The sequence below is a fragment of the Tiliqua scincoides genome, chromosome 1 (assembly GCF_035046505.1).
Source record: "Tiliqua scincoides isolate rTilSci1 chromosome 1, rTilSci1.hap2, whole genome shotgun sequence".
Classification (NCBI taxonomy): Eukaryota; Metazoa; Chordata; class Lepidosauria; order Squamata; family Scincidae; genus Tiliqua; species Tiliqua scincoides.
In genome coordinates this window covers 121,882,297-121,908,514 of record NC_089821.1, presented here as the reverse complement: position 1 = coordinate 121,908,514, position 26,218 = coordinate 121,882,297, and the positions used below count along the sequence as shown (strand labels likewise).

General features: G+C 44.4%; 1 protein-coding gene across 1 annotated transcript in view; it reads right to left on the bottom strand.

Annotated features, from left to right (window-relative positions):
- The window catches only part of LOC136659095 (aldehyde oxidase 3-like), an 80,740-nt gene extending 58,726 nt beyond the window's left edge, over positions 1–22,014 (bottom strand). Inside the window, exons 1-11 of the mRNA XM_066636154.1 lie at positions 21,961–22,014; positions 19,352–19,409; positions 13,486–13,582; positions 12,592–12,700; positions 11,666–11,792; positions 10,080–10,141; positions 8,899–9,015; positions 7,590–7,670; positions 5,940–6,084; positions 4,511–4,603; positions 1,800–1,951 (exon numbers count right to left, since the gene is read on the bottom strand). Of these exons, the coding sequence (XP_066492251.1) occupies positions 1,800–1,951; positions 4,511–4,603; positions 5,940–6,084; positions 7,590–7,670; positions 8,899–9,015; positions 10,080–10,141; positions 11,666–11,792; positions 12,592–12,700; positions 13,486–13,582; positions 19,352–19,409; positions 21,961–22,014 (1,095 nt within the window). The remainder of the gene's footprint in view (positions 1–1,799; positions 1,952–4,510; positions 4,604–5,939; positions 6,085–7,589; positions 7,671–8,898; positions 9,016–10,079; positions 10,142–11,665; positions 11,793–12,591; positions 12,701–13,485; positions 13,583–19,351; positions 19,410–21,960) is intronic.
- Positions 22,015–26,218: the final 4,204 nt, after the last annotated feature.

Here is a 26,218-nt window from a genome sequence, read left to right as displayed (position 1 = left end):
AATGGGGCATGTGCTGCATCCTGCAGTGGTGGGGCAGTGACGGAGTTCTCCTCAAGGTAAGGGAACATTACCTCAGGGGGTGCATTGCAGCTGCATTGACACTGGAAAGTTGGAGAGGATTGAGCATTTAGTTTTCCATTTTTTGCGTACTTTGTCAAATAAGTGGAACAAATTTGCTCAAATATAGTTTGAAGGTATGATGAAACAGTTGTGGTTCATTGAGGAGGAATTTCCCTCCAATTCTGAGGTGCTTCAGGTTCCAAGGGAGCTAGCCAAGCAGAGAGCCAGTGGTCACCAGAAAGAAAAAGTCACCAGGCCTGAAGAGGGAGGGAGGGACCCTCCCTCCCTCTTCAGGCCTGGTGACTTTTTCTTTCTGGTGACCACTGGCTCTCTGCTCTCTCTCTCCCACTGGCTGGCTGGCTGGCGCTCTCTCTCTCTCTCTCCTTCTGAATGAGCAAGGCAGGGATAGCCCACTCTCTGGGGATCTGAGAGGAAGGCTGCTGGAGAGAGCCCCAAGGACATAGAAAGTGACCAAGTAATAGCCAGTGACCATTAGTCTATGTTTACATTGATCTGTCCTCCTCCAGATGTTAGGAAACTCTTAGTTCCCTCAGCTCAGGCTAGGTTGAGCTGGGATCCAGATTCTTGGCCCAGAGTCCAGCAGGGCTTGCTTTCCTGCAGAGCCAGCCCCATTTAGAGGGACTTTTATCTGTAAGCAACCAAGCCTGTTTAGGGCGCAATCCTGAGTCACCCTTGGGCCAGAGCAAGTCCCTTTTGCATGTTTGCACCTCTTCATGAGTTGGCTGGGCTGGCGCAAGGATGCATGCCGGTCAGCAGAGGCTGAATCCAGACTCCGCGCCAAATTCATGGGGGAGTCTTGCATCGGCCAAGCTTGGCTGACACAAGGCTCTGGGGTGGGGAGGGAGGAGGAGGTGGAAGGAAGGCCTTCCAGGGCAAGGGGAGGGCAGGCAAAGGGTGGTCCCAGGGGCAGGCTGTTGGGAAGTGGGAGGCAGGGCTGAAACCCGACTCTTATGCCGGATCCCAACCCCTGTTCCCAAGCAGCAGCTTCAAGTTGCTCTGCTCTCCATGGACTTGTGCCACCTCAGAGGGGGGCGCAAGTCCAAGGAGACCCATAGAGGCTGCAGTGGCTTATCCAGGGGTAAGGGGAAGAGTTTCCCTTTATCTTCAGCTGAGCTACTCTGGTGCCCTATTTAGTGCTGGATACAGGGCAAACCTCCTGGCCTGCCTGTTCCAGCACAAGATAGGATTGCACTGCTACGCTGTTTTTCCCTTCTGTTGATCCATTTGTTAATGAAACCTCTTTGTTTAAAGCCTCTGCCATGTTCTGGGATCAGTGGATTTTTCAGCCTCCCCACTCTACAGGTACTACTGTCAGGGTGAGGGTAATAGCAACCCTGAATACTATTCTTGAGGACGGGCCTTGCCAAGGGAATCCTTCAGGGTACCAGTTCCCTTGGGCTGGTGGCAGCAGACTAGATCTACCAAGTTTTGTCCCACTAAGCTGCATGTCCAAACCAAGTGGAAGAGTGGGGAATAGAAAGAGAGTAAAGCAACACTTGGGATCTGGAGTGGAGGGCAGACATGAGAATTCAAACATCCATGTGGGGCATTTGATGAACCAATAACTGGCCCTGGGTAACAGAGAAGACTCAATACATTTCATGAACAAGACTCAGGGCCAAGCAGACCTTCTTTAAAAGTCTGTCTTCACCTGTTATTGCTACCAGAAATTAGGTCAAGGACATACAAGGTGAATGGAAACAGCATGAAAAACCTACAGCCAAATTCCTGATCTGTTCTCCAGCAAGTGTTTTCAGCTGCTTCAGCAGAGCACAGTAAATCTTTGTCTTCTCCTCTGAGAGTTCTGCAACCACGTCTAACAGGATTTCTCTCAGCTGCGCCAAGCGAGTTGCTGCACCTATCAATATCCCTGGAACCAAAAGATTTTGAGCAGAGGAAAAATATGACATTTTGAGTAGTTACGATCTATGAACCCAATTTGCATTAGAACTGGTATTTGCTAGAGAGACAGCAAGGATCAGCCTACCATGCATGTAATCCGTTAGATATCTAAGTAATATGCAACACATTCACTACAAAACTGGGGTGCAAACAACCAGAAATGACTGACGATATCTTTCCTTGAGAAATGACAGCGCTATTGGGATAGAAGTCTGTCCACCAATGGATGCACCACAGAAGTTGGTGCAACACCAGAAAAATGCCACGCTGACATAGGTTGGATATCACCCAGATGCCAGTGCAATTCTGCTGGCAAGCAAGTCAAAACAGGGAGCAGAGAGTGGGGTGTGATGTAGAAGGGACAAGAAGGAATAAACGTACACCATATCCTTACCCCCCCCCCCCCCGGACAGCAGACATGTCCCCAAAGCAAGAAAAATGCTAAACCAATGACAGAGTTGGTATAGGTAGGAGGAGCCCCATAAAGAACAATGGGGAAGGGAAAAACATCAGCAAATTGCACCTCCTGCCACCCCCTATTCTGCTCACTTTCCTACAGCGGAGCATAGGATACAGTCTACATTTGACCACAATAATAAATCAACTCTAGTGTTAAACCAACTGCAGGGAGACTACAGTTCAGATGATCGTATGTGTGGCACAGGGCTATAGCTCTCTGATCTCTCAAAGGGGAACTTTGGAGGTGGGAACCGTGACAAAGGGGCACTTGGTGCACAAAGGGAGGACTTTGCACATATAACTACTTGCCCCTCAAAACATATACAGCAAGCTATTACGTTAACATTTGTATCCTCAGAATTTTGACTGCAGGTATTCTTCACAAACACTCAATTGGAACCTCTACTCCACCACAGGGGAAAGCCTTTTCATCCACAAAGCTAGCACAACAGCTCCACTGGGAGGAGACAGGCTGCAATCCCAGCTATGCGTGTTTCTCTTTCAGATGCAGTGTTTGTGCCTCCTGTGCCTTCCCCCAGCCTCTGCTTAGTTCACCCTGGAAATGCTTCTCTGACCATCAATATTGGGGCTCGTTGGATGTGGTGATGGGCTCCTTGGACATCACAGTGATGACACATAGATGTCACACTAATTATGTGCCAATACCATGGCAATGGTACACTGCTGTGGCACCAATGATGACACCAGGATGCCTCTCAAAGAATAACAGGCTATGTTGGTGTTTCCATGGATGCTGGGCATTTACTGAGGGCTGCATCAGTGTTGCTTTGCCAGGACAGGTTGGGCATATAGCCCTCGAGGCACTAGTGTTGGTGCACCACCAGTGTGGCCTCACCACAAGAGGCTTAGATTTTGTAGGCAATGTTTTTGTTGAAAAACCAGCATACAATTACAGTAGAACCTCTTTAAGTTGATCACTCAAGGGACTGGAGGAAATTGGTCAACATAGGGAGGTGGTCAACATACAGGCAAAAAGGCATTTAAATATTATCGTGTTTAGCTCTCAGGACAACAAATGCAAGGCCAAGTTATTATTTAGATTGGATTTTTAAAACGTTTTATTGCAAATATCAATGAGAATTGATCCTCTAGTGATGCTTACTAGTTATATCATCTATATCAAGAGACAGAGAATAAACAACCCACAATCAGTGTTTTAAAAAACCCCTAAAAATTCATAAGCTTAAAAAAAAATTGTAAGTTAAAAAAAATACTTGGTTTCATAGCAGACAGGCAGACCAATGCTATCCCTTGCCAGTCCACATGTTACTGTATGTAGCATGTTACATAGCCCCAACAGCTAAAAACAAACAAAAAAACCACTTTTTTACTTAGGCTGCCTGGCCTTCACTGGATCTCCTCAGATTCACTAACTGGCTATGTGCAGTGTGTCCACCTATAAAAACCCTTTCGTACACATGCTAGCAGGCGTAGGGGAGGGTTTGTTGCGTGGCGTCTTGCTTTTCCAAGTTGGGACAAACCAGACAAAACACAGGCCCACAGTATTGCGTTCAGTGGGCAACTTACTGAGGGTAAATTAATACTCCGTGCAATGGTTGATGTGGTCAAGATACAACTTACGGAGGTGGTCAATATAGAGAGGTTGGTCTCCCATAATGTATATGCAGTGTCTGTCCATACTGTGAAAATTAAGTCAACTTAAGGAGGTGGTCATTATAGAGAGGTGGTCAACTTTGGAGGTTCTACTGTATTACAATTACCTACCCACAAGGGCCTCGGTCTCGCTAAAGTTAGTTCTGACTGGCAGCCCAATCCTATCCAATTTTCCAGTGCCAGTGCATCTGTGCCAATGGGGCATGCACTGCATCTTGTGGTGGGGCAGTCACAGAGGCCTCCTTAAGGTATGGGAACATTTGTTCTGTTACCTTGGGGCAGCATTGCGACTGCACTGGTGTTGGAAAATTGGATAGGATTGGGCCCTAAGACTGCTGAAGCCAAATTAAGTCACAACAAACATGTTCCATTAGTTTCACCAGGATTTAGTCAAGACAACCTTTTGCCTCTTGGGTACATTCAAGAGACTTACCACGGTCTCCAATGGAGGCAATATGCAGCTCTGGAACCCTTGCGGGATAAAGGAAAACTGGATAATAAGCACCCAAAATTTTAATATCGAGTCCTAAAGGGGACAAAATCAGAATGAAACATCAGAAAGGTTAGAGCAGAACTAGATTCAGGACAGCAGAAAAGAATCTTCATATGTGGTCTCACTGAAGAGCTCTAAAATTGGGGCTAGCAGGGATTTCAGGTGGAAAAGCAGCAGGCAGAGGGTGTCAAACCATTCTTTTGCCACTGCTTTCTCCCCAGCTACCCCACCAGCATCTGCCTGCTTCACTTGGAGATGTGGGTCTGCAGCAGCCACGTCTAGATATCATTGATTTTTAGAACTGCTAGCATGATTATATAAATTTTGCACACCTGTTGCTCCAGTCCTATCCCCCTCCAGTCTACACAATGCAACAGCACCACCAGAGCACATGCTCTCTATGGGTGGAGCAACCAAAGAGCCTCAGAGAGATATGTAAAAATGTTTTTTGCTTGCCTCCCCATAAGCCACCTGGTCACCAATGGGTCTCCTTGGAGCTATGCCAGCTGTATAGCTGGCATGGGTCCAAGGAGCCTCAGTAGTGATATTGGGTTGGGAGCGGGGATAGGATACTGGTTGCACGACTGACGACCAAATCCACCCCCTCGCACCCTCAAACCGCTTTCTGTCCACTCTGCTCTTTCCACAAACTGCCTACAACTGCCCCCACTGCCACCTTACCTGCTCTAGCATGGACTCTTGGTGTGCGCTCAGGGCCTCCAGCCATTTACACCAGCAGTCCTGTAGCACACAACAACTGTGTGCCTTTAGCAATGCCATACCAGGACTTACAGCAGTATTTCACAAGACTGAGCTGCCCAAATAATCCATTTAACAATGCAATCTGCTGTCATGTCTAGTTATGCCTCAAATCGAATAGTCATATTTTTGATACTCTCCCTTTGTAATACTTCCCCACCAGGTTGAAAACAAGCACAGCAGGAGAGGACTGGCCTATTGACTTTTCCCCAGTGTGTTAGATTTCTGTTAATAGGGAGGTTGCTTGGTTGTTGTTTTTTAAAGTGTAAAAGAGCATTCAAAATATTCCATATTTGCTGTCTGAAGTGGTACAGTCCATTTTAATGCACATCAGGACTTTACCACTTCATTTCACTGAAAGAGTGGTTCTGGCTTTAATTGAAGTTAGTCTAAGGTGTTTTGTATGACAAATGAACAACTGATGACTGCTTTGTCAGGCTTCCAGTGGAATTAATGAATCAGGGCCACTTGCCAAGGTGTGTGTGTACATGTAACATACACTATTTATAAGTGTTGGGACCCAGCTGAGAACTTCTTTTCACCTACAGCTTTCATCGGCTGTAGAGAGACTGCTGTATACTGAGCTCAGTCACAGCAGAGCTTTACACACCTACGCTTGTATTTCCAACAACAAGAGGTGCATTGGGGTAGTTGGCCTTCAGGTTAAGAAGTTCTTGTAGTGACGCAGGAGAAATCCATGTAGTCCTCTCTCCTTTGAAAACCAGAGTTCTTCCTTGATCCTCCATAGCCATTCTCTGTGAAGGAACAATACATCAGACCCTCCAACAAACCTCCAGCTCAACAGCAGTTGCAATTTCCCATCCACCCAACCTACATACAGGTCGATACTAGGGACCTATTGCTGATCCCCTTCTCAAGACCCAATCAACTTCCCGAGACCCACCCCCACCCCATTTCCCTCTACCTTTTGTGTCTTCACAACCCTATGAGGTAGCAGCCTGAGCAGGGCCAGCCTTAAGAGCTGCAGGGCAAGACAGTGAGAAGAGACTGTGCAGGATTATACCAAGAACTTGGTTTTGATCAGGCAGTACCGCTATTGGATTTGATCCATGCCCTCTCTTGCACAGGCTTTGAAAGGTTGCCGCAACCCCCCAAATGAGGCTCTGCTACCCATTGAGGTCATGACCCTCAGGTTGAAGACCACTAATTTAGAGGGGCCATGTGATTAAAGGAGGTCCTGTGTCCACACGGTCCCAGTAAATAACACTGGAAGCCCTACATTTCTGTGTTTGAGGATCTGCAGGATGGTTCTGTGTTTGAACCATCTGCAGGATGGTTTAGTGGTGGCTTGGGAGTTGGACTTAAACATGTAAGATCCAGGTTCAAATTCCTGCTCAGCCATGAAGCTTCCTGAGAGACCTTGGAAACGTCACTATCTCTTGGCTTATTTTATTATTTATTTTTATTTTTCACATTTTTATACCGCCCTTCCTCTCTCCAAAGAGCTCAGGGCGGTGTACACAGCTGCTCCCCTCCTTTTGTCCTCACAACAAGGTGAGGTAGGTGAGGTAGGTGAGGCTGAGAGAAAGTGACAGGCCCAAGGTCACCCAGGAGGTTTTGTGGCTGAGGGGGGATTCGAACATGGATCTTCCAGGTCTAGGTCCACCTCCCAAACCACTACAACACCCTGCCTCAACCTACCTTACAGGGTTGTTGTGAGGACAAAAAGAGGGGAGGAAATATGTACACCATCCTGAGCTACTTCAAGGAAGGTTGGTACAAAAATGTGATAAATAAATAAATGTTCTGGTTAAGAGGTCAAGGTAGGAAGATAGCAGCAAAACAGGAACACAGAGTGGAATTGCATGTGTTGAGGTAGATATGGATATTCAACGCTGTTATGCTCTCAAAACGCTATTGCCTGGGAAGTATTTTCTGGGTAGAATCAGTCAGTAAGATGGGATATTCAAACATTCCTCAATCTGTGCATTCTCACTTTCAAGTATCCCACACCCTGCCCAATTCTCTGAGATGGGAAAGGCAGGGTATTTTTAGAGAGGAATGGGCAGGAATCCATCCTGTCTGCTGATCTCTCTCTGGAAGTTCAACCATCTGTCTGCATTTATATTAACTAAAAGTCTTAAGATAAGGACAAAATTTTTTGTCAGAGTAACAAGGAATTCTATCCACGCCCTCCCCAAATGAATATGCTATGTGGTGTCATCTCTCTCTCTCTTTTTTGTTGCTAGTCTTTTAAAGAACCATTACAATAAGCACAGGTAACAGGTTTCTTTCCTACCATTAGTTCAGGAGGAAATATATAATCTTGGGTTGGGTCCTTGGGCTGGAATTCTTCCGGCTTGCATAGACCTGAACACATCTGTGGGGAAGAAATTCATGCTTAATACTCTGGAAAGTGGAAAAGCAGCATCTGTATTCCAAGAGTGACCATTGTCCATCCAGATGTACAGATGCATGCACAGGTGACTCTCCTAGAGACGCGTCCGTCCGTCTGACCTCCCTCCCTCCCTCCTTCCCTCCCTCCCTTCAAGCAGATGTGGTTTTCAGATAAAATGTACTTTTAGCTTTTTGCTGAATGCAGCTTATTCTTTGGAATGGCCCAGCAGCATTCATACCTTGGAGTCAGTTCATTGAGCACTTTTAGCCTATTGTAAAAGTCTATGTAGTTGCCATTAAGTCTGTACTGATGTGCAGATACCATAAACTTCCAGAACTCCATATGTTGCTGATACATGCTAAATTCCACATATAACAGTAGCTTTTCCAGGGACATGCCTAAATATGTTCTAGATGGGCTGCCCAATCCTACTGAAGGCGAGGGCTGGTGCAGCAACCACTGCAGCAGCTCTGGATGTTGTAAAAGTGCTGTAAAGTGCTTTTCAACACCCAGAGAGGAAGTGGCGCCAGTGGGAAGTGGTCTGTGCCATACCACTGGCACTGCATCCCCTCCCAACCACACCAAGGGAAGTAAGTGCTGTGCTGGGTGGCGGGGGAAGGGCAGAACTGGAAGGAAGATCGAGCGAGCCTGGGAAGGGGCGGCTTTGGCAACAGTAATGCATTCCAAATCCAAACTCCCTTCCCAGGCCTGATTTGCCTTCACTATTCAACATGGATTTGCACCACCATTATCGCTGGCCCAAGTCCAAGTTGACCCATTGTGGCAGCTGGGGCTTACGCTGGGGGAGGAAAACAAATGCTCCCTTCCCCTGAGGAAGCCTTAACCTGCTAAAACTCCCCTGCGGGATACAGTGGATGCCATGTTGGTGCCACCTGGTGAATTAGATAGGGTTAGGTAGTATATTAGACAAGCTGAGTGCAACTGAGTGCAGCTGTAAATCAATCCATTTCTCCTAGTTTGTAGCAACATCCCACCAGATAGGAGCAATAAAAGTGCCAGATTGCTGTGGCCCTGGGGTATAATCCTGCCCCAGGCCTCTGCAGCACCCCCATGCCTGCCTCATGATGCTGCAACGGGCACTGTCACTAGTCCTGAGGGCTCATGGTCGACACTATCAGGTCACTGGCACTTGCAAAAGGTTACAAATGATCATTCATTAGAAATATGGAATGACAGAGGAGTAGCTCACCCGGTTTCCCTTCTTAGAACACAACGATGGCTCTTCTCTTTCACCTTCTTTCTCCTCCTCATCTTCTCCTCCTTTATCCAAGCAACATTTCCCACTGCCTGCAAGCGGACAGCATTCCTAAAATAAACAATGCAATGCTGTTGTTGCCGCTTCACAGAAATCTGTTGGGGTTTTCAAAAGTACATTTGCCTATTCTCCTGCTTATCATCAAAACCTTATTCAGGTTTAAGAGTTTTCCATAGATTTGAACAGTCCTTATTGCAAAATGTTACATCAGAAGAAAATACAAAGAGCAAAACCTCACATGATCAGACAAATCAATCATCCTACACACTAATACAGGGCAAGAAAATCATATGCAGTTTATGATACTTACTATCTATTCACTTTCTAAACCATGATGACTGTTTCTTTAGCTCCTACACAGGCCTCTAGCAGAGGAACAGGCACACACAACATTTTTCAAACAATGTCCATGCTCTCTGTTCAACCAAGATTGTGTAGCTTGGATAAGAAGAAAACTGTTTTGTCATGCATGGATCACTGTCCCTTGTTTTAGTCTCAAGAGAAGATGCAGCCTGCTAGAACATTCTCCATCCACAGCCCAAGACTTCTAGGCTAAAGGCTCAGTCCCCTTCACAGTAACTTAACTACAGCCCCTCTCCTATCCCAAATGAGGCAGCTGCACCAAGCCTGGACTGGACACAGCCAAGCACAGTGCTCCCATAGTGATAGGGAAGTATGGGGAGCTACATCTAGATCAGCTGGATTCTAGCTGCCATCAGTATTTCAAACTATGCACCTTTCTCAACCTGATATTCAAAATATATCTCAACCTGATATTCAAAAATGTTAGGATCAAAGCATTCAACATGCAACAGAATGCCTGATTGATCCAAAAGTCCAGATTTCATGCATAGAGAGCAAGGTTTTTCACTGAGCACCCCATTTTTAAAAGAATTCTGGTTTTCATGAAGGGGCAGAATTTTGCTTTTTAAGACAAAATATGCACCGTTGCAACCATTTTCTGCCATTGTAGCACATTTTTATTTCTATTTTCAGATACACGCTACCCTTAGGGACGGGTGATAATCATATTTGCAAATGTGATCCTACTTGCACATTGTCAAGTGTTCATGAATTAGATAAAGAATAGTGATATATTCATTAATGTAGCTTACCGGAGAAAAAGCACTGAAGCTGTCGATTATAGGCCTGTACCCCGTGCAACGGCACAAATTACCTGCAAGAAGTGATCAAATACATGAGAACACGGAGATAAACATTTATTTGCCTTCGGAGGCAAGGCCAGTCTGGGAATTCTGAGAGCCCCTCCCCTCACGAAGACTTGATCAGCTGACCTGCCTGACTGAGAAGAGGAACTTCACACTTGCAAGGATTGACCCTGCCATGGCATCACTGGAGAACTACTATCTTCTAAATTATCAGAACTGGACTATTCAACCTTAGAATGAACAGTCCCAAAATTTAGATGATGAGCTAGTTTCATCTTTATATCTCCATCTGACTTTTTAATAAGCAGGGGAAAAAATGCCTCTATGAATACTGTATAAATTTGACTGTTAACTCATGTTGGCATGATTTTTTTGGTGGAAGTTAGAAGGGTATGAATGTTTGGATTCAACATATTCCAAACTCAAGCAACAAAATCTTGAACATTTACTTAGTCTTGAACACTGTGCTCAATGGGACATACTCCCAAAGTAAGAATGCATACAATTCTCTCTCTGTGTGTATATGTGTGTGTTGGGCATTTTTGTGTTTTTTTAAAGACTTTTAACTTCTAAAAAAGTATGTTGTCTAGTTTTAGTTGATACAACAACATAGATGAACAAGAATATACAAAAGTAAAGAAGTAATACAGGAGTGGCCATTGCATCCATTACTGTTCCTTATTTCTTTCACAGTGAGAGATGATGGAATTACAGGCAGGTTCATCCAAGGCCAGTACTTGCCCACTGCATCTGCAAACTCCAAAGCAATCTCCCATTCAATGCATACACACCAAGGAGAGTCTTAGGGCCCAATCCTATCCCACTTTCCAACACTGGTGCAGCCACATTGCAGCCCCGAGCTAAGGGAACAAATGCTCCCTTACTTTGAGGAGCCCTCTCTAACTGCCTTCCCACCACAGGATGCAGTGCATGTCCCATTGGCATGGTTGCAACAGCACTGGAAAATTGGATGGGATTAGGCCCTTAGCCTCCTATGTTCCTGTAAAGCAGGGGCCTCTAAAGTTTTTGGCCAAAGGGCCATATCAAATATCTGGCACAGTGTCGAGGGGAAAAAATTAAATATAAAATTTAAATAAATACATTAGAGATGGAATTTAGATGAATGAATGAATGAATGGGCTCGAATGTCCAGGATTTCTCCAAGCACCAACACAGCCCAAGTTATAAAGCACACACTTAAATGGACCCCCATTCCCCCACCCCACAAGCATAATTCTGGTTGTGTTTGGTCAGCTAGGTCAGCTGACCAGGCTCTCAGAGGAACAGAGGCTGGCTGCAGGCCAGATACAGGCTCTCCACAGACCGCATCTGGCCCCTGGGCTAGGGTTTGGAGACCCCTGCTGTAAAGTGACAGCTACCAGAAAATGCAACCCACAAGGCGACAGAGGAACTGAAGATGACTGAAGGAACATTCAAGAAACTCTGCTCACAGATAGGCCCCACCCATTCTTTGTACTGTATATACCATTGCTATGAAGTTCTAAGAAAATTTTTGGAGAAAATCAGCCTACCATCCAGAGCTGCCGATATCTGCTCCATGGTGGGTTCAGGGCGATTCCTAAGCAGCGAATACATAGACATGACCATTCCAGGAGTGCAAAAGCCGCACTGGGAACCATGGCATTCTGCAAGTCTTTGCTGGAACAAAAACAAACTCGTCTCTTGAAACACATCTCAACTGAGGGGCCATTCAGAAATGCTACCTCCTGCTTTGGACCTATCTTGGGCCTATCTTCTTTGTTGGACCCAAAATGGAGACTGAGTAAACATGCATGTTCGGCTCAGTTTTGCTTTCCTAGAGCTCAATACATTTTTCTTGTTGGCTTGGAGGAAAGGACTTCCTTCTGAAGTGTTTTTTGGGGCCTGTGTTCATCGGTTCAGGACCATTCTGGTTGCACTGTATTCCTCTCAGCCTCCAAAAATTCCTCCAAAGTAGTCTGAGGCACAGTCACCTACTTTCAAGTAAACATGCATGGGTGGCTCAGTTTAACTTTCCATAGGGCTCAATACATTTTTCTGTCTGCTATCAGCTTGTCAGTTTCAGGACTCATTAACAATCAGGTTGCAACCCACAGTTTGGGAAACAGTGGCAGAGACCAGAGAATTGTGAACTTTAACGTTTGTCTTTTTCCTGGGATATTTGGTGATGAACACTGAACACTGATGCTGTTGTGTGCTAAATCTGGGGCACAATTTAAAATGTCAAAAAGGCACAACACTTGCACAAGCCTTTGGTGCATATCACTTGATTCCTATGTATCAATTTTATTTTTCTGGCCCTGATCCTGGGAATTTTGGCAGCAGCCTGCCATACAGAAATTGAGCAGGGGCAACTTTTCCCATCATTTCATTTTCATATCAAGTTTCACTAGTTACATTTCTGGACCAGACCCAGTGGCAGCCTCCCAGATGGTCATTCCATATCTTTTACTCTCACCTGAATGGGATTCAGCTTGGTTTTCGTGCTTCCCACTCCTTCCACGGTGGTTACTGCAGCACCATACAATGAGCACAATGGAAGCAGACAGGAGTTGGCTGGGTAATGCCTTTGAAAGGTTAAGGAGAATTCGGATTCCAGAGTATGGTGTTTGCCAAAGTCAGCTTCAGCTCTGCTTGCATGCCCTTAGGTCAAACCCAATCTAAGAGAGTGTACAGGATGTACCCTCGGCTACCAGAATGTAAAAGACACTAGCTACCTTGGAAAACTCACTGAGAAGAACACAGTTGTCACCCACCACCACTGACCAGCACCTTGGGTCTGGGCCCAGACAGGCAAGTGTGGGCTGCCACCCGTAATTTTCCAAATTGAAGCCCTTTATTCATACAGTTAAAAATTGGGAGAAAACAGCTACAATCAGGAAAAGCACTGAGGAGGGTTAAAACTTGCCCTCACATATAGAGACAACACGATAGGATGAAGAAGGAACATTAATTTTGTTTAGGGCAGCAATATACCTTCAACCAGTCCTTGATGCTCTGAAAAGAAACCTGGTATTCATACAGCTCCCCTCCCCATTAATTTATAACTACAGAGGCTCCCACAGCCTCAAGATCTTGCCCTCATCACCCACAATTGCCAGCACTCTATAAGGAGGTCAGTACTATTGTCAGGTTTGAAATGGCTCAATACTAAGGAAAAGTGCATCCAAAGAGTGAGTGAGCCATTTTGTCTTTGAGAGAGAATTAGTAGCACTTAAGCACCAAACTACAATTTCCAGGATATTTTGGGTGAAAGTGGCATCACCTAACGCATATAAAAATGACGTAAAGTTGTAGATAATTTAGATAGTCTACTAGATATGCCCAATATCTTTCCCTTTCTTAAGGATACCGTATCTCCTTAGTATCTGGGTTGTATGTAGATATCATCACAGTGCAGGCTCCACATCCTCCTATTCCACAGCCATACTTAGTTCCTGTAAGGCGGACTCACACAACATATTGTTAAGGAAAACAAACAATATTTCTTGTTGAATATTTAAAAAAAAAAAATCAGAAATCCTTTGTATCATTTTTCCCCACTGAGAGGAAAAACAAGAAAAGAGGAAAATAAAGCAAAGGCTTGTTACTAGTTAGTAGCTAAATTCAGGGAGGCACTTCACATGTCTATAGATTGGGGTGTCCAAAGTTTTTGGCAGGAGGGCCACATCATCTCTCTGACACTGAGTCTGGGGAAAAAAGAATTAATTTACATTTAAAATTTGAATAAATTTACATAAGTTTACATAAATAAATATATTAAAGATGAACTTATATGAATGAATGAAGGTCTTGCAGTAGCTCAAGGCCTATAAAAGGCCTTGCACAAAGCAAGGCTGGCCTTTCCTTTGCTGCCACTACTGCATCACAGACATGAAATAGCAAGTAGTGGAGGGAGCCCTCATCCCACAGCTCACGCGAGAGGTCAAACAGTCGCCCTCATCCTGAAAGCAGTTGCGTCGGGCCAGTGCGGGCTCCAACAAATCTCCAGAGGACCAGAGGCTTATTGGAGACTGGGGGCTCTCTGAGGGCCGCATTGAGAGGCCTCGAGGGCCGCAAGTGGGGCCAGGGTTTGGGCACCCCTGCCATCACAGAGTGAATATTTCTATTTGAACATCTTAAGTAGACTAGATTTTGTTCGGTTGCGTTTCCTGCTAAAATTCATATTTGCAGATCATCTGTGATGCTTGAGCTGCCTAAAGTTATTTTATTGTTTGGAATTATGATCTTTTGCTCTAGCTGTGATGTTGTAGTTATTCACTCATCTCACCTTTTTATCCACAAGGTGGCTCACAATAATAAAATTCATACAAAAGCACGACACAAATAGCAAATACAAATAGCAAAATACAAATATTTAAGGCATAATTCCTAAAATGAGATACATAAAAACAATTGAAAGCCACAGATCTGTTCTCCTAAGTCTTGGCAGTATAAGAATGGCTTAGGGTGCAGTCTTCACCAACTTTCCAGCACTGGCATAGCTGTGCCAGTGGGGCATGTGCTGCATCTTGCAGTTGGGGGACAGTCACAATCCTTACCTTGGAGTTGCATTCCCCTTACCTCGGTGCTGGAGAGTTGGTTAGGATTGCACCCTTAGAGTTCAATCCTATCCAATTTTCCAGTGCCGGTGCTGCTGTGCCAATGGGGTATGCACTGCTTCCTGTGTTTGGGGTGCAGTCACAGTGGCCTCCTCAAGGAATGGGAGCATTTGTTACCTTACCCTGGGGCTGCATTGTGGTTGCACCGGTGCTGGAAAGTTGGATAGGATTGGGCCCTTAATCTTTTTTTTGAGAAACCAAGAGGGAACTACCAATATAAACCTTATATTATTGTTTGTATTGTTTGCATTTATATAACAGCATCAATGTTCACGGCATAAGAACATAAGAACAGCCCCACTGGATCAGGCCATAGGCCCATCTAGTCCAGCTTCCTGTATCTCACAGTGGCCCACCAAATGCCCCAGGGAGCACACCAGATAACAAGAGACCTCATCCTGGTGCCCTCCCTTGCACTGGCATTCTGACATAGCCCATTTCTAAAATCAGGAGGTTGCACATACATATCATGGCCTGTAACCCGTAATAGATTTTTCCTCCAGAAACTTGTCCAATCCCCTTTTAAAGGCATCCAGGCCAGATGCCATCAGCACATCCTGTGACAAGGACTTCCACAGACCAACCACACGCTGAGTAAATAAATATTTTCTTTTGTCTGTTCTAACTCTCCCAACACTCAATTTTAGTGGATGTCCCCTGGTTCTGGTGTTATGTGAGGGTGTAAAGAGCATCTCTCTATCCACTCTGTCCATCCCCTGCATAATGGCATTTTACGTTGTGAAAAGATAGCTCCTTGCCCAAAGGACACACAATCTAGAAATTTACACAAAGGAGTAAAAGAGAAGTGGGTAGAGGCATGGGTAAATAGAAAAAAATATTTGTTTTTCAGTTGCATCAACTTAAAACTAATGCCATGGGAAATACTCAAAAACTTCATCGCTATTATCTCTTGATTTCAGTAGTTAGCAAGGACATTCTTATTGCAAAATACTCTCTATGGTCTATTCCCAGTCATACAGTAACGCCTAAGGGTGTTGAAACCTTCAGTTGTGCTAACTTGTACTCTGCCATTCTTTTCTTGGTTCACTATCCATTATCTGAAGTAATAAAACTGGCCTGTCTTATTAAAACTGTTTAAAGCTGCAATCTGATGCACACTTTCTTGGGAGTGAGCCTCACTGAAAACAGTTGGATTTAGTTCTGAGTAAGCAGGTATAAGATTGCACTGTAAGATTGCAATCTTATACACATTTACCTGGGAACATGTCCCATTATACTAAATGCAACTTATTTCTGAGTAGACACTGTAAATTGTTGTTGTGTTGTAAATCGGTTGTTGTGATGTGTTGTAAATCTTCTTTTAGAAACTGACTTCTGTAATGAACTGTAACAGCTTTACAGGCAGGGTGCTTCCCAGTCCAAATAACATTGTTTGCTAATTTTTGTCAGCTTTTCAGTTTCCTAAAATAAATTTTTAAACAAGAAAGATACATGTAAATGATTGGAAGTTCAGCAAATGTAAGGTATAGTTCAACCAACTGAAGAAGTTCCATATGTCCAAGGGGGAGGGGGCAGAAGCGTAGCTAGGTCATTTGACACCCAGGGCCCATAAAATTTTGTCACCCCATACGATGTAATTTTATTTATTTATTTATTTATTAAATCACATTTTTATACTACCTTTCCTATAAGCAGCTTAGGGTTTTGTATATGGTTCTTCTCCTTATTTTGTCCTCACAACAACCCTGTGAGGTAGGTGAGACAGAAATAATAAGAGTCATGAGATGAAATGCATAATAATAATGGCCAGAAAATATATGCAGTGAATATTTCCCCACAAGCAATGGATGAAATTCTGCATAAAATGGTATATAACATGATGGTATTATTCCTAAAAGCCACAATTTCTACAATTTTTGTCACTAGGTAGATTGTGGGGGATCCAGGCTTGGAGGGGGGAAGAGTAAGCATATCACTATCAGGACTCACCCAGCTTTGCAAGTCTAAAAACAAGTAAAAATTCACCTTACAGCTGAAGCCTCAGTTTTATTCTTGGGGGGGGGGGGAAGCCTTCTGGAGCATTAGTGGAGCTCCCACTTTCATCAGATTGGGACCGTGCAGCTAGCCTTGCACTCCCCTGTGCCCAACTTGACCAGGAACCAAGGCATGTTTGCCTACTCAGGAGTAAACGCAACCATGTGGCTTCCTTTTGCTTTCCATAGGGCTCAATACATTCCTCAGCTTGGATGGAGGGACTTCCTTCTTGGGCATTTTTTGGGGGCTGCTTTCATTGAACAGGAACCATTCTGGTGTCATTGGATTCCTCTCATCCTGCCCTTTCCGACGGACTAAGGCAAGTCCGCCTATTCGCAAGTAAATGAGTGATATGCTCGGTTTCACTTTCCATAGGGCTCCATGCATTTTTGGGTTTCCTGTTTTTTGGCCATACCTTTTGATGGGAAGGAGATATTTCACTCTGGTTTTTTGCATTGCATTCCGCTGGAAATTCCACATCCAACTGTGTCTGGCATGATGATGTTACTCCTAGCCTTCGCGATGTTAGCGATGTTGGGTCATTTGTGGTGTCACCCCCCCCCCCAAGGGGTGATTTTTGGGAAATCCCTCTTCCCTGTACAACCTTTTATGTAACCTCATATCCTAGTCCAGTGGATCTCACAAACCTCCAGAGCAGATCTGGGTATGTGTACAGGGTGCTGCAGAAGTATGGGGGGGGGGTGAAAATTGCCCCTCCCCTCTTACATCAAAGTTCTTCAGATCTTAGAACTATGCCTTGGAATACACCCCAGTAGCTTTTATCCTAGGGTGTTTTCTAGCCTTAATAAAATATTTTCTAAATTTTGTCATTTTACAGTTCCTAAAATGTTTGCATTTGTTATTTGTCAACACTGTGACTTTAACTAAGTTGCAGCATGTGAAAGTGAAATAATTGTATATTCAATTTTAATCCTGTTTAATTTTGTCTCAGTCCCATTATTATTATTATTATGATGATGATGATGATGATGATGATGATTATGATTATTATTATGATTATGATTATTATTATTAACAGTATTTATATACCACTTTTCAACTAAAAGTTCACAAAGCGGTTTACAGAGAAAAATCAAATAACTAAATGGCTCCCTGTCCCAAAAGGGTTCACAATCTAAAAAGATGCCAAGGAATACCAGCAGACAGCCACTAGAACAGACAGTGCTGGGGTGAGGTGGGCCAGTTACTCTCCCCCTGCTAAAAAAAGGAGCACCCACTTGAAAAAGTGCCTTACCCAATTAGCAGGGGTAAATCTCATTCCCTCCCCTCTGTTGTTTGATCCTAGATTGTAGGCCTCATGGGGCATATAATGCACCATGAACAGTGATGGCACAATATAAATATTAATGATAGCAGGAGAATAATAATTAAAAATAAATAAAAATAAAAATTAGGAGAGTATATATATCTATTTCAGCAGAACAAAATAATTGTATCAGGTTCAGTCTGTCAAAATCCTCCTGAAGCTACAGACCTGATCCATAATTGGTTTTGTTTAAATGTGGGCCCAATCCTATCCAATTCTGCAACTTTGTTGCAGCCATGCCAACAGGGTGTGTGCTGCATCCTGCTGTGGGGGAGGAAGTCACAGAGGACTCCTCAAAGCAAAGGAATATTTGTTCCCTTACCATGGGGCTGTACTACAGCTGCATAAACTCTGGAAAGTTGCATAGGATTGGGCCCTGAATTAGGCCCCACACAGTGCAATCCTGTTGTTGTTCAGTCAGAAGGAAGACCTACAGATTTCAATGGGATTTACTCTCAAGTAAATTAGCGTACAACTGCAATCATAAAACCCCAAAATCCAAGATATAAATTAAGATGACAAGATAAACAGTTCAATCCTATCTAATCTGCCCCCCCCCTGCCAATGCAGCCATGCCACCTGAGTACACTCTGCATCCTGCAGGGGGAACAGTCTTGGAGGTCTCTCCAAGTAATGGAACTTTTGAACAGTGCTCAAATGGGACTACTCAGACCTTCTCCAGTGATTTTGCTGACGCAAGTCTGAGTGGACTTAGGAAGGAGAATCAAGGCTGGGAAGGAGTATAGGATATCAGTGGAGCCAGGGCTGCCGAGACCACCCCTTCCTGGTTTCAATACACTCTTCTCCATCCCCTCCTTGCCCTGTTACACCCACACTCTGTGTCAGGGCTTTTCCTGGGGCCACTGGTGGACAACTGTGGTCACTTGCTGCTTGCAGCAGCAGCCTAGCTGCATTCTATGGCATGTCTTCTTTCACAACGACCATAAAGCACATTTTGAGTAGCAGTTCGCCCATAGGATTGCGCCTTGAGGCTCCTATATTTTAAGCAGATTAGAAGAAGGAATTTAGGACAGTTGCAACTTGTGCAAGATGAGAAAAGCTGCACCAGCCAGGATTCTCTCTTCTGTACTAACGATTAAAAGGTACAAGAGAGCTGTCCTCCTCTGTCATTACTACAAAAGCACCAAAGCAAAACTCAGCACATTTAAACTAGCTTTGTATGACAGCTCCCAAAAATGAATAAAAGCTTTATTTTCACAAATGATGTTGTTTTTGTAACTAATATAAACTTTCATTTTGAATCAATAGTCACCCAAAAATGCATCAAAGGATACGCCCCTTTCTTAGGTAATTAAGCAGCAATTCTTCAGGGTCAGGATACCACTCTGTCATCTGCATCAGAAAAGAAAGGAGAGTCTCAAGATAAAATGCATCTTCACGAGCTGATTGGTTATGCTTTCAATGTTTTCCTTCAGTTACTATTGCTCTTACTCAGCATTACAAACACATGAGATTTCACAGGCATCAGAGAAATCAGTTGAGTTGAGTAACCAGGAAGTAGAGCAATGCAAGTGGAAGCTACTATATGCCACAGATACTATAATGGTACAGTGATACAACCAGAGTGTTAGAAGGGAACAGGAAACCAGTGAATGAAAACAAGGTCCCTTCACACAGAGCCTCCACTCATTCAAAACATATGTAGCATCCTAGCAGAGGTAGTGTAAAACAAGAGCAGAACTTCTGGTGAATGGTGGCAGGCCTGTTCATCATCTCAGAAATACACTGAGCTACAAATCCCATGCGATTGCTTCAGATTTTAATCACAAGGATGTGATAGAAGGAGCAAAACATTTTGTCGTCACCACCTTCTCAGGAGTTGTGCATTCTCACTGTGTAAAAGTAGACCTAATGACATACTAATGTGGAGATCCTGCATGGTTCCTTTGGTTTTCAGATTATGAGTATGTCATTCTGGCAAACAAGCAATCACAATTTTGCCTGCATGATAAGGCATGTGTGAAGAAGCTGCTCTGAACGGATAAACCTACACTGAAAATGGCTAACCAGGTGCAAAACCAGAGGTTGGCTAGACTGGGCATTGACTCACACCAGTCAGAGTCCACCTGGTTAGACCAATCCCTGAACCTACCTACTGGTGGTGGAGGTAGCATCCAGTGTGCCATCAGGGGCACCAATGGGGCCCCAGTGCAGGTTTCTTTCCTCAGGCCACCAGCAACCTGATGCCATCACTGTTGATAACCACTGGCAAAAACACACAGACCTAGATCTGCCTTCTATACTAGTATGTTCAGAAAAGGTTAAGGAATACAGCAGTATGGAGTCATAGTACTTTGAAATTAATGGTTTGTCCATTTTTTTCCACATCTCTCTGTCACTTTGACACCACTGTTCGATGAAGATAAAACCAGACTGCTAACAAAAGTTGTTAATTTTTTTAAATGTCATATTGCTTTTTTTTTTTTTGTATTTCAATTTATTCCTTGTTCATAAGAACCTTATTCATCACAATTATTTACCAAAAAAAGTACTATGTACCATTCTACCAATTACTTTCATTGTGAAGGGTAAATGTTAAATCTTAGAGCCCAATCTTGGGCTCGGTGTGTCAGCTCAGTGCTGACATGCACTGTCACAAACATGCCGTAAGGCACGTTTGCGGGTCATACTGCCCTGCGAGTGCCAGTGGTAGCTTAGTGCTGGCCGGCGCCAGGCTACTGCCAGGCAGATGCCTGACTCCACCGCTCAGTGGTCTCGCGCACCACTGAGCAGCAGAGAGGTAAGTTGGGGTGTAGGGGAGGCGGAAAGAAGGCATTCTGGGGAGGGGGGAGGAAAGTGGAGGGCGGGTGGAGGGCAGGCAGGGGGTTGTTGGGGAGGCGGGAGGCGGGGAGAGGGGGGAGGCATGCCAGGGGAGGGATCAGGGAGGGAGGGAGCGGAGAAGGAAGGAGGCGGGGGCGAAGCTCCACTGGATCCAAAGCCTTTGTGTAGGGCTCGCCACCTTACATGGAGGCTCTTGATTCACCACCCACCTTTGGGTTGGCAGTGAATCAAGTAGCCCCATTGTAGGGTTACTGTGCTTACCCAGGGGAAGGGGATGAAAGTCCCCTTCTCTTGAGGTGCCGCCAGCGGCTGCCTTGGGTGCAGCAGAAGCCATTTTCAGCGCTGCTGCAACCGTGCGCCCCGGGCAGCTCAGAATTGGGCTGTTAGTCAAGTACAGGTATTTGAAATTTCCAGTTGGCTTGCTTTATGAGTGGAAGGATATGGGAGAACTGGCAGATAAATGGGAGAATATGGGAGAGCTGTAGATAAATTTACTTGAAAATTCCATTATTGCATTGCTCTGATTTGGGCTGCAGTCCTATACACACTTACCTGGTAAAATTCCGTTAAACTCAGGCTTGCACTGTTGATTCATTTATGACCATAGTAAACTCCTACTCTATTTCTTTTCTTTTTCTTTTTGTTCATAAACATAATAAGGCAACCTGTTATTACACCAGACAAAATTATTTCTGCAACAGCTGAGCTTTTTTTTTTTTTCCAACTAATGTGGATGTGACATAACTGGATGTTCCATTTCTATTCATTTTAATTGAATTTGTGCATTCAAACACTAGAGAAAATGCCCTGTTCTTCTATCTTAGCCTAAGTAAATAACAAAAACAACAGTATGATTTTATTTAACCTGGAATAATCAACTATATGACTATTAAGCAGGCAAAAAACAAGTAAGAAGCTATATTCTGAAATGTCAAAAGACTCCAGGGAAAACATGTTCAAAAACTATCAATTTGTAATGACCCTCTTCAGGAATAAACTCCATATTACATCACTACCTTTTTTGTATATATGAGAAGTTTTCCTGGTTTCTCCGGATTAAAAAAGGGAGTACCCCAAATAAGTTTTTTTTTTAAATGCTTACCTTCCTGCCATTCACAAAAAATATGAGCTCATCTGATTGCTGGGGACAAGCCATTCTTCCATATAAAAACAACTTTGAAAGATGTCAAAGAAGATATTAAACACCAGCAAAGAATTAGAACTTCTATATTAGTTTCAACACCTAATTCAATTTTCAGTCTTTCCCAGAACCAGATAAAAAGGAGACAGGTATGGAGGAGGAGCCTGGATGAAGTCAGCTGAAATATCCTCCTGCCGGATTATTGTCTCTTCCCCTGCAAGCATATGTGGGATTGTCTTGGAAGAACTGAAGCCTGCCCTGAGGTGAGTATAAATCATATACCAAAGATGAAAAGAAGAATTCTCATATTATGACAAGACTCCTTTCCTCTCCAGGTCTTCCTCCCAACACTGTCTCTTTTATGCCTTCTCATTTCCAAACCCTCAGGAGCTGCATTGGTTTTTTTGTTTGTTATTCTAAGTCTGGACACCCGTTTGTTCTGGAATGACTTGGTTAAAACTCAATATATTCTTAGGGGGTGGATGCAGGTTTATCAGAGGTGGTGGCCAAGTATATGAAGCTGATCATAAAGAGACACACCTCAACAGTGGTTCTCAACTGTTGAGATTCTGACATGATACTTGATTTTAACATATGATTGGTGAATCGTGGATCAGGTTAGTTAATTGTGGAATATAAGAATGTGGCGGCCCGTGTGGTCACTGGAGCTAGGCAGTTTGACTCGGTCAGTCCGCTTCTCCGGGGACTACATTGGCTGCCCATTTGTTTCCGGGCCCAATTCAAGGTGCTGGTTTTGACCTTTAAAGCCCTATACTGCTCTGGGCCAGGCTATCTTAGAGATCGCCTACTCCCGTACAATCCGGCTCATCCTCTCAGGTCATCAGTATTGTATTGGCAACCTTCAGTCTCGAAAGACTATGGTATCGCGCTCTGAAAGGTGGTTCTGGCACAGCGTCTAGTGTGGCTGAAAAGGCCAATCCGGGAGTGACAATCCCTTCCACACCGGGAGCAAGTGCAGTCTGTCCCTGGTCTGTCTCCCTGGCTATGGGCCTTCCTTCTTTGCCTCTTAGCCTCAGACTGTTGGCAAAGTGTCTCTTCAAACTGGGAAAGGCCATGCTGCACAGCCTGCCTCCAAGCGGGCCGCTCAGAGGCCAGGGTTTCCCACTTGTTGAGGTCCATCCCTAAGGCCTTCAGATCCCTCTTGCAGATGTCCTTGTATCGCAGCTGTGGTCTACCTGTAGGGCGCTTTCCTTGCACGAGTTCTCCATAGAGGAGATCCTTTGGGATCCGGCCATCATCCATTCTCACGACATGACCAAGCCAACGACATGACACGACATGACCAAGCCAACGCAGGCGTCTCTGTTTCAGCAGTGAATACATGCTAGGGATTCCAGCACGTTCCAGGACTGTGTTGTTTGGAACTTTGTCCTTTGTCCTGCCAGGTGATGCCGAGGATGCGTCGGAGGCAGCGCATGTGGAAAGCGCTCAGTTTCCTCTCCTGTTGTGAGCGAAGAGTCCATGACTCACTGCAGTACAGAAGTGTACTCAGGACAAAAGCTCTGTAGACCTGGATCTTGGTTTGTTCCGTCAGCTTCTTGTTGGACCAGACTCTCTTTGTGAGTCTGGAAAACGTGGTAGCTGCTTTACCGATGCGCTTGTTTAGCTCGGTATCGAGAGAATGAGTGTCGGAGATCGTTGAGCCAAGGTACACAAAGTCATGGACAACCTCCAGTTCATGCTCAGAAATTGTAATGCAGGGAGGTGAATCCACATCCTGAACCATGACCTGTGTTTTCTTCAGGCTGATTGTCAGTCCAAAATCTTGGCAGGCCTTGCTAAAACGATCCATGAGCTGCTGGAGATCTTTGGCAGAGATCTTTGGCAGCATACAAGGCCTGTCCCAGTGAGCGCAACCTGCAGGTCCTCCGAACTGCTCGCAGCAAAGTCCAACAGACTGCCAGGAGATGTGCTAACGACTACTGGCTCCAGCTCTGTTCCGAGATACAGATAGCAGCTGACACGGGCAACATCAAGGGGATGTATGATGGTATCAAGCAGGCCCTAGGTCCGACACAGAAGAAAATTGCCCCTCTGAAGTCTGCCACAGGCGAGGTCATCCAGGATCGGGCGCAGCAGATGGAACGCTGGGTGCAGCACTACTCTGAGCTATATTCCAGAGAAAATGTAGTCACCGAAGAAGCACTGAACAACATTGAGTGCCTGCCTGTGCTGGAAGAGCTTGACAGTGAACCAACCCTAGAAGAACTTCACGTGGCCCTGGACTCCCTTGCCTTTGGCAAGGCACCTGGAAAAGACAGCATCCCTGCTGAAGTCCTAAAATGCTGCAAAGAGATCATCGTCACTGAGCTGCATGAAATCCTCTGTCTCTGCTGGAGAGAAGGTGGAGTACTTCAAGACATGAGGGATGCAAACATCATCACGCTGTACAAGAACAAAGGTGACAGGGGTGACTGCAACAACTACCGCGGCATCTCTCTCCTTAGCGTTGTAGGAAAGCTGTTTGCCCGAGTTGTACTAAAGAGGCTCCAGGTACTTGCAGAGAGCGTCTATCCAGAATCGCAGTGTGGATTCCGAGCCAACAGGTCCACCACTGATATGGTATTCTCCCTTAGACAACTGCAGGAGAAATGCAGGGAACAACGACAGCCACTCTTTATAGCCTTCATAGATCTCACAAAGGCTTTCGACCTGGTCAGCAGAGACGGCCTCTTCAAGATTCTCCCCAAGATTGGATGTCCACCCAGGCTCCTCAGCATCATCAGATCTTTCCACAAGGACATGAAGGGCACTGTTGTCTTCGATGGCTCCACATCAGACCCTTTTGACATCCGAAGCGGAGTGAAGCAGGGCTGTGTTCTTGCACCAACCTTGTTTGGGATTTTCTTCGCTGTCCTGCTGAAGCAGGCCTTTGGAACTGCAACAGAAGGCATCTATCTCCGGACCAGATCAGACGGAAAGCTCTTCAACCTCTCCAGACTGAGAGCAAAATCCAAAGTCCAGCTGAAATGTCTGCGTGACTTCCTCTTTGCCGACGATGCAGCTTTCACTACCCACTCAGGTCATCAGAGAAGGCCTTTTTACAAGTGCCACCGCCCAAGGAGGTTTGTGCGGCGGCGGCAAGAAATAGGGCCTTCTCAGTAGTGGCACCAACATTGTGGAACTCCCTTCCCCTTGACTTGAGAATGGCTCCCTCTCTTGAGTTTTTTCGGCGAGGCCTGAAGACCCTGCTCTTTAAACAAGCCTTTTGATTCCATGGCCTTTTTAACACTTTTATACATCTTTTAGTTTCTTTTTGACAGGCTGGATTCCTCTATGATTTGCTGTTTTATACTCTTTTTATTCTGACTTTATTCTGACTACTGTTTTTATGGCCTCTGTTAATGTGTTTTCAATATGTTTTTATCTGTGTTAAATCATGCTTTTAAAAATTGTTTTTATATGTTGTAAGCTGCCCTGGGTCCCTTTCAGGGAGAAGGGCGGGATACAAATAAAGTTTATTATTATTATTATTATTATTATTATTATTATTATTATTATTATTATTATTATTATTATTATTATTTATTAATATGCTGTGTTTTCTATGTAAATTTATTATTCCAATAAAGGTTCTGATATATGATATGATTAAACATTTAACTATATAGTTATAGGATAGTCAGAGCTTGAAATTTTAACTATTTATGCTCTCATAATGGTTTTCTCCCGACACTTTTGTGATTCACTAATGTGAACAATTCACTCATAGCTGAGAGAGAGAGATGGAGAGACAGAAGACCCTTACCTTGAATGAATAGATTGCTGATGTGCTTTGGGAAATTGCCAGCAAGGAGACACTGACATGTTCCTGGATGTCACAAACTGCAGGGATTTTATACTGATCTGGGTCCTGGATGCAAAGGACACCCTCTGGGGAGTATTTGAGTTCTTCTCTTGAGTAAAGTCAAACATCTTGAACAAGGGCACCTTCAATTTAAGAAAAGGAAGAGGCATTTACATGAGACTCCCCATGCACCTTACACTGCTCTTATTAAAATGCAATAAGAATCCACATCATATGATAATTCAACATAAAAGCATATCGAACACTTCTTCATAATTAAAAGAATTAAATAAAAAGAACAACAAGGTGTGCTACAGAACAAAAAAAACACAACCCAATTATAGACACTAAGGGCAACAGGTGTGTTTTCACAGCTGATTAATTGTTGTCCTTTTAAGTTCACCATCTCAG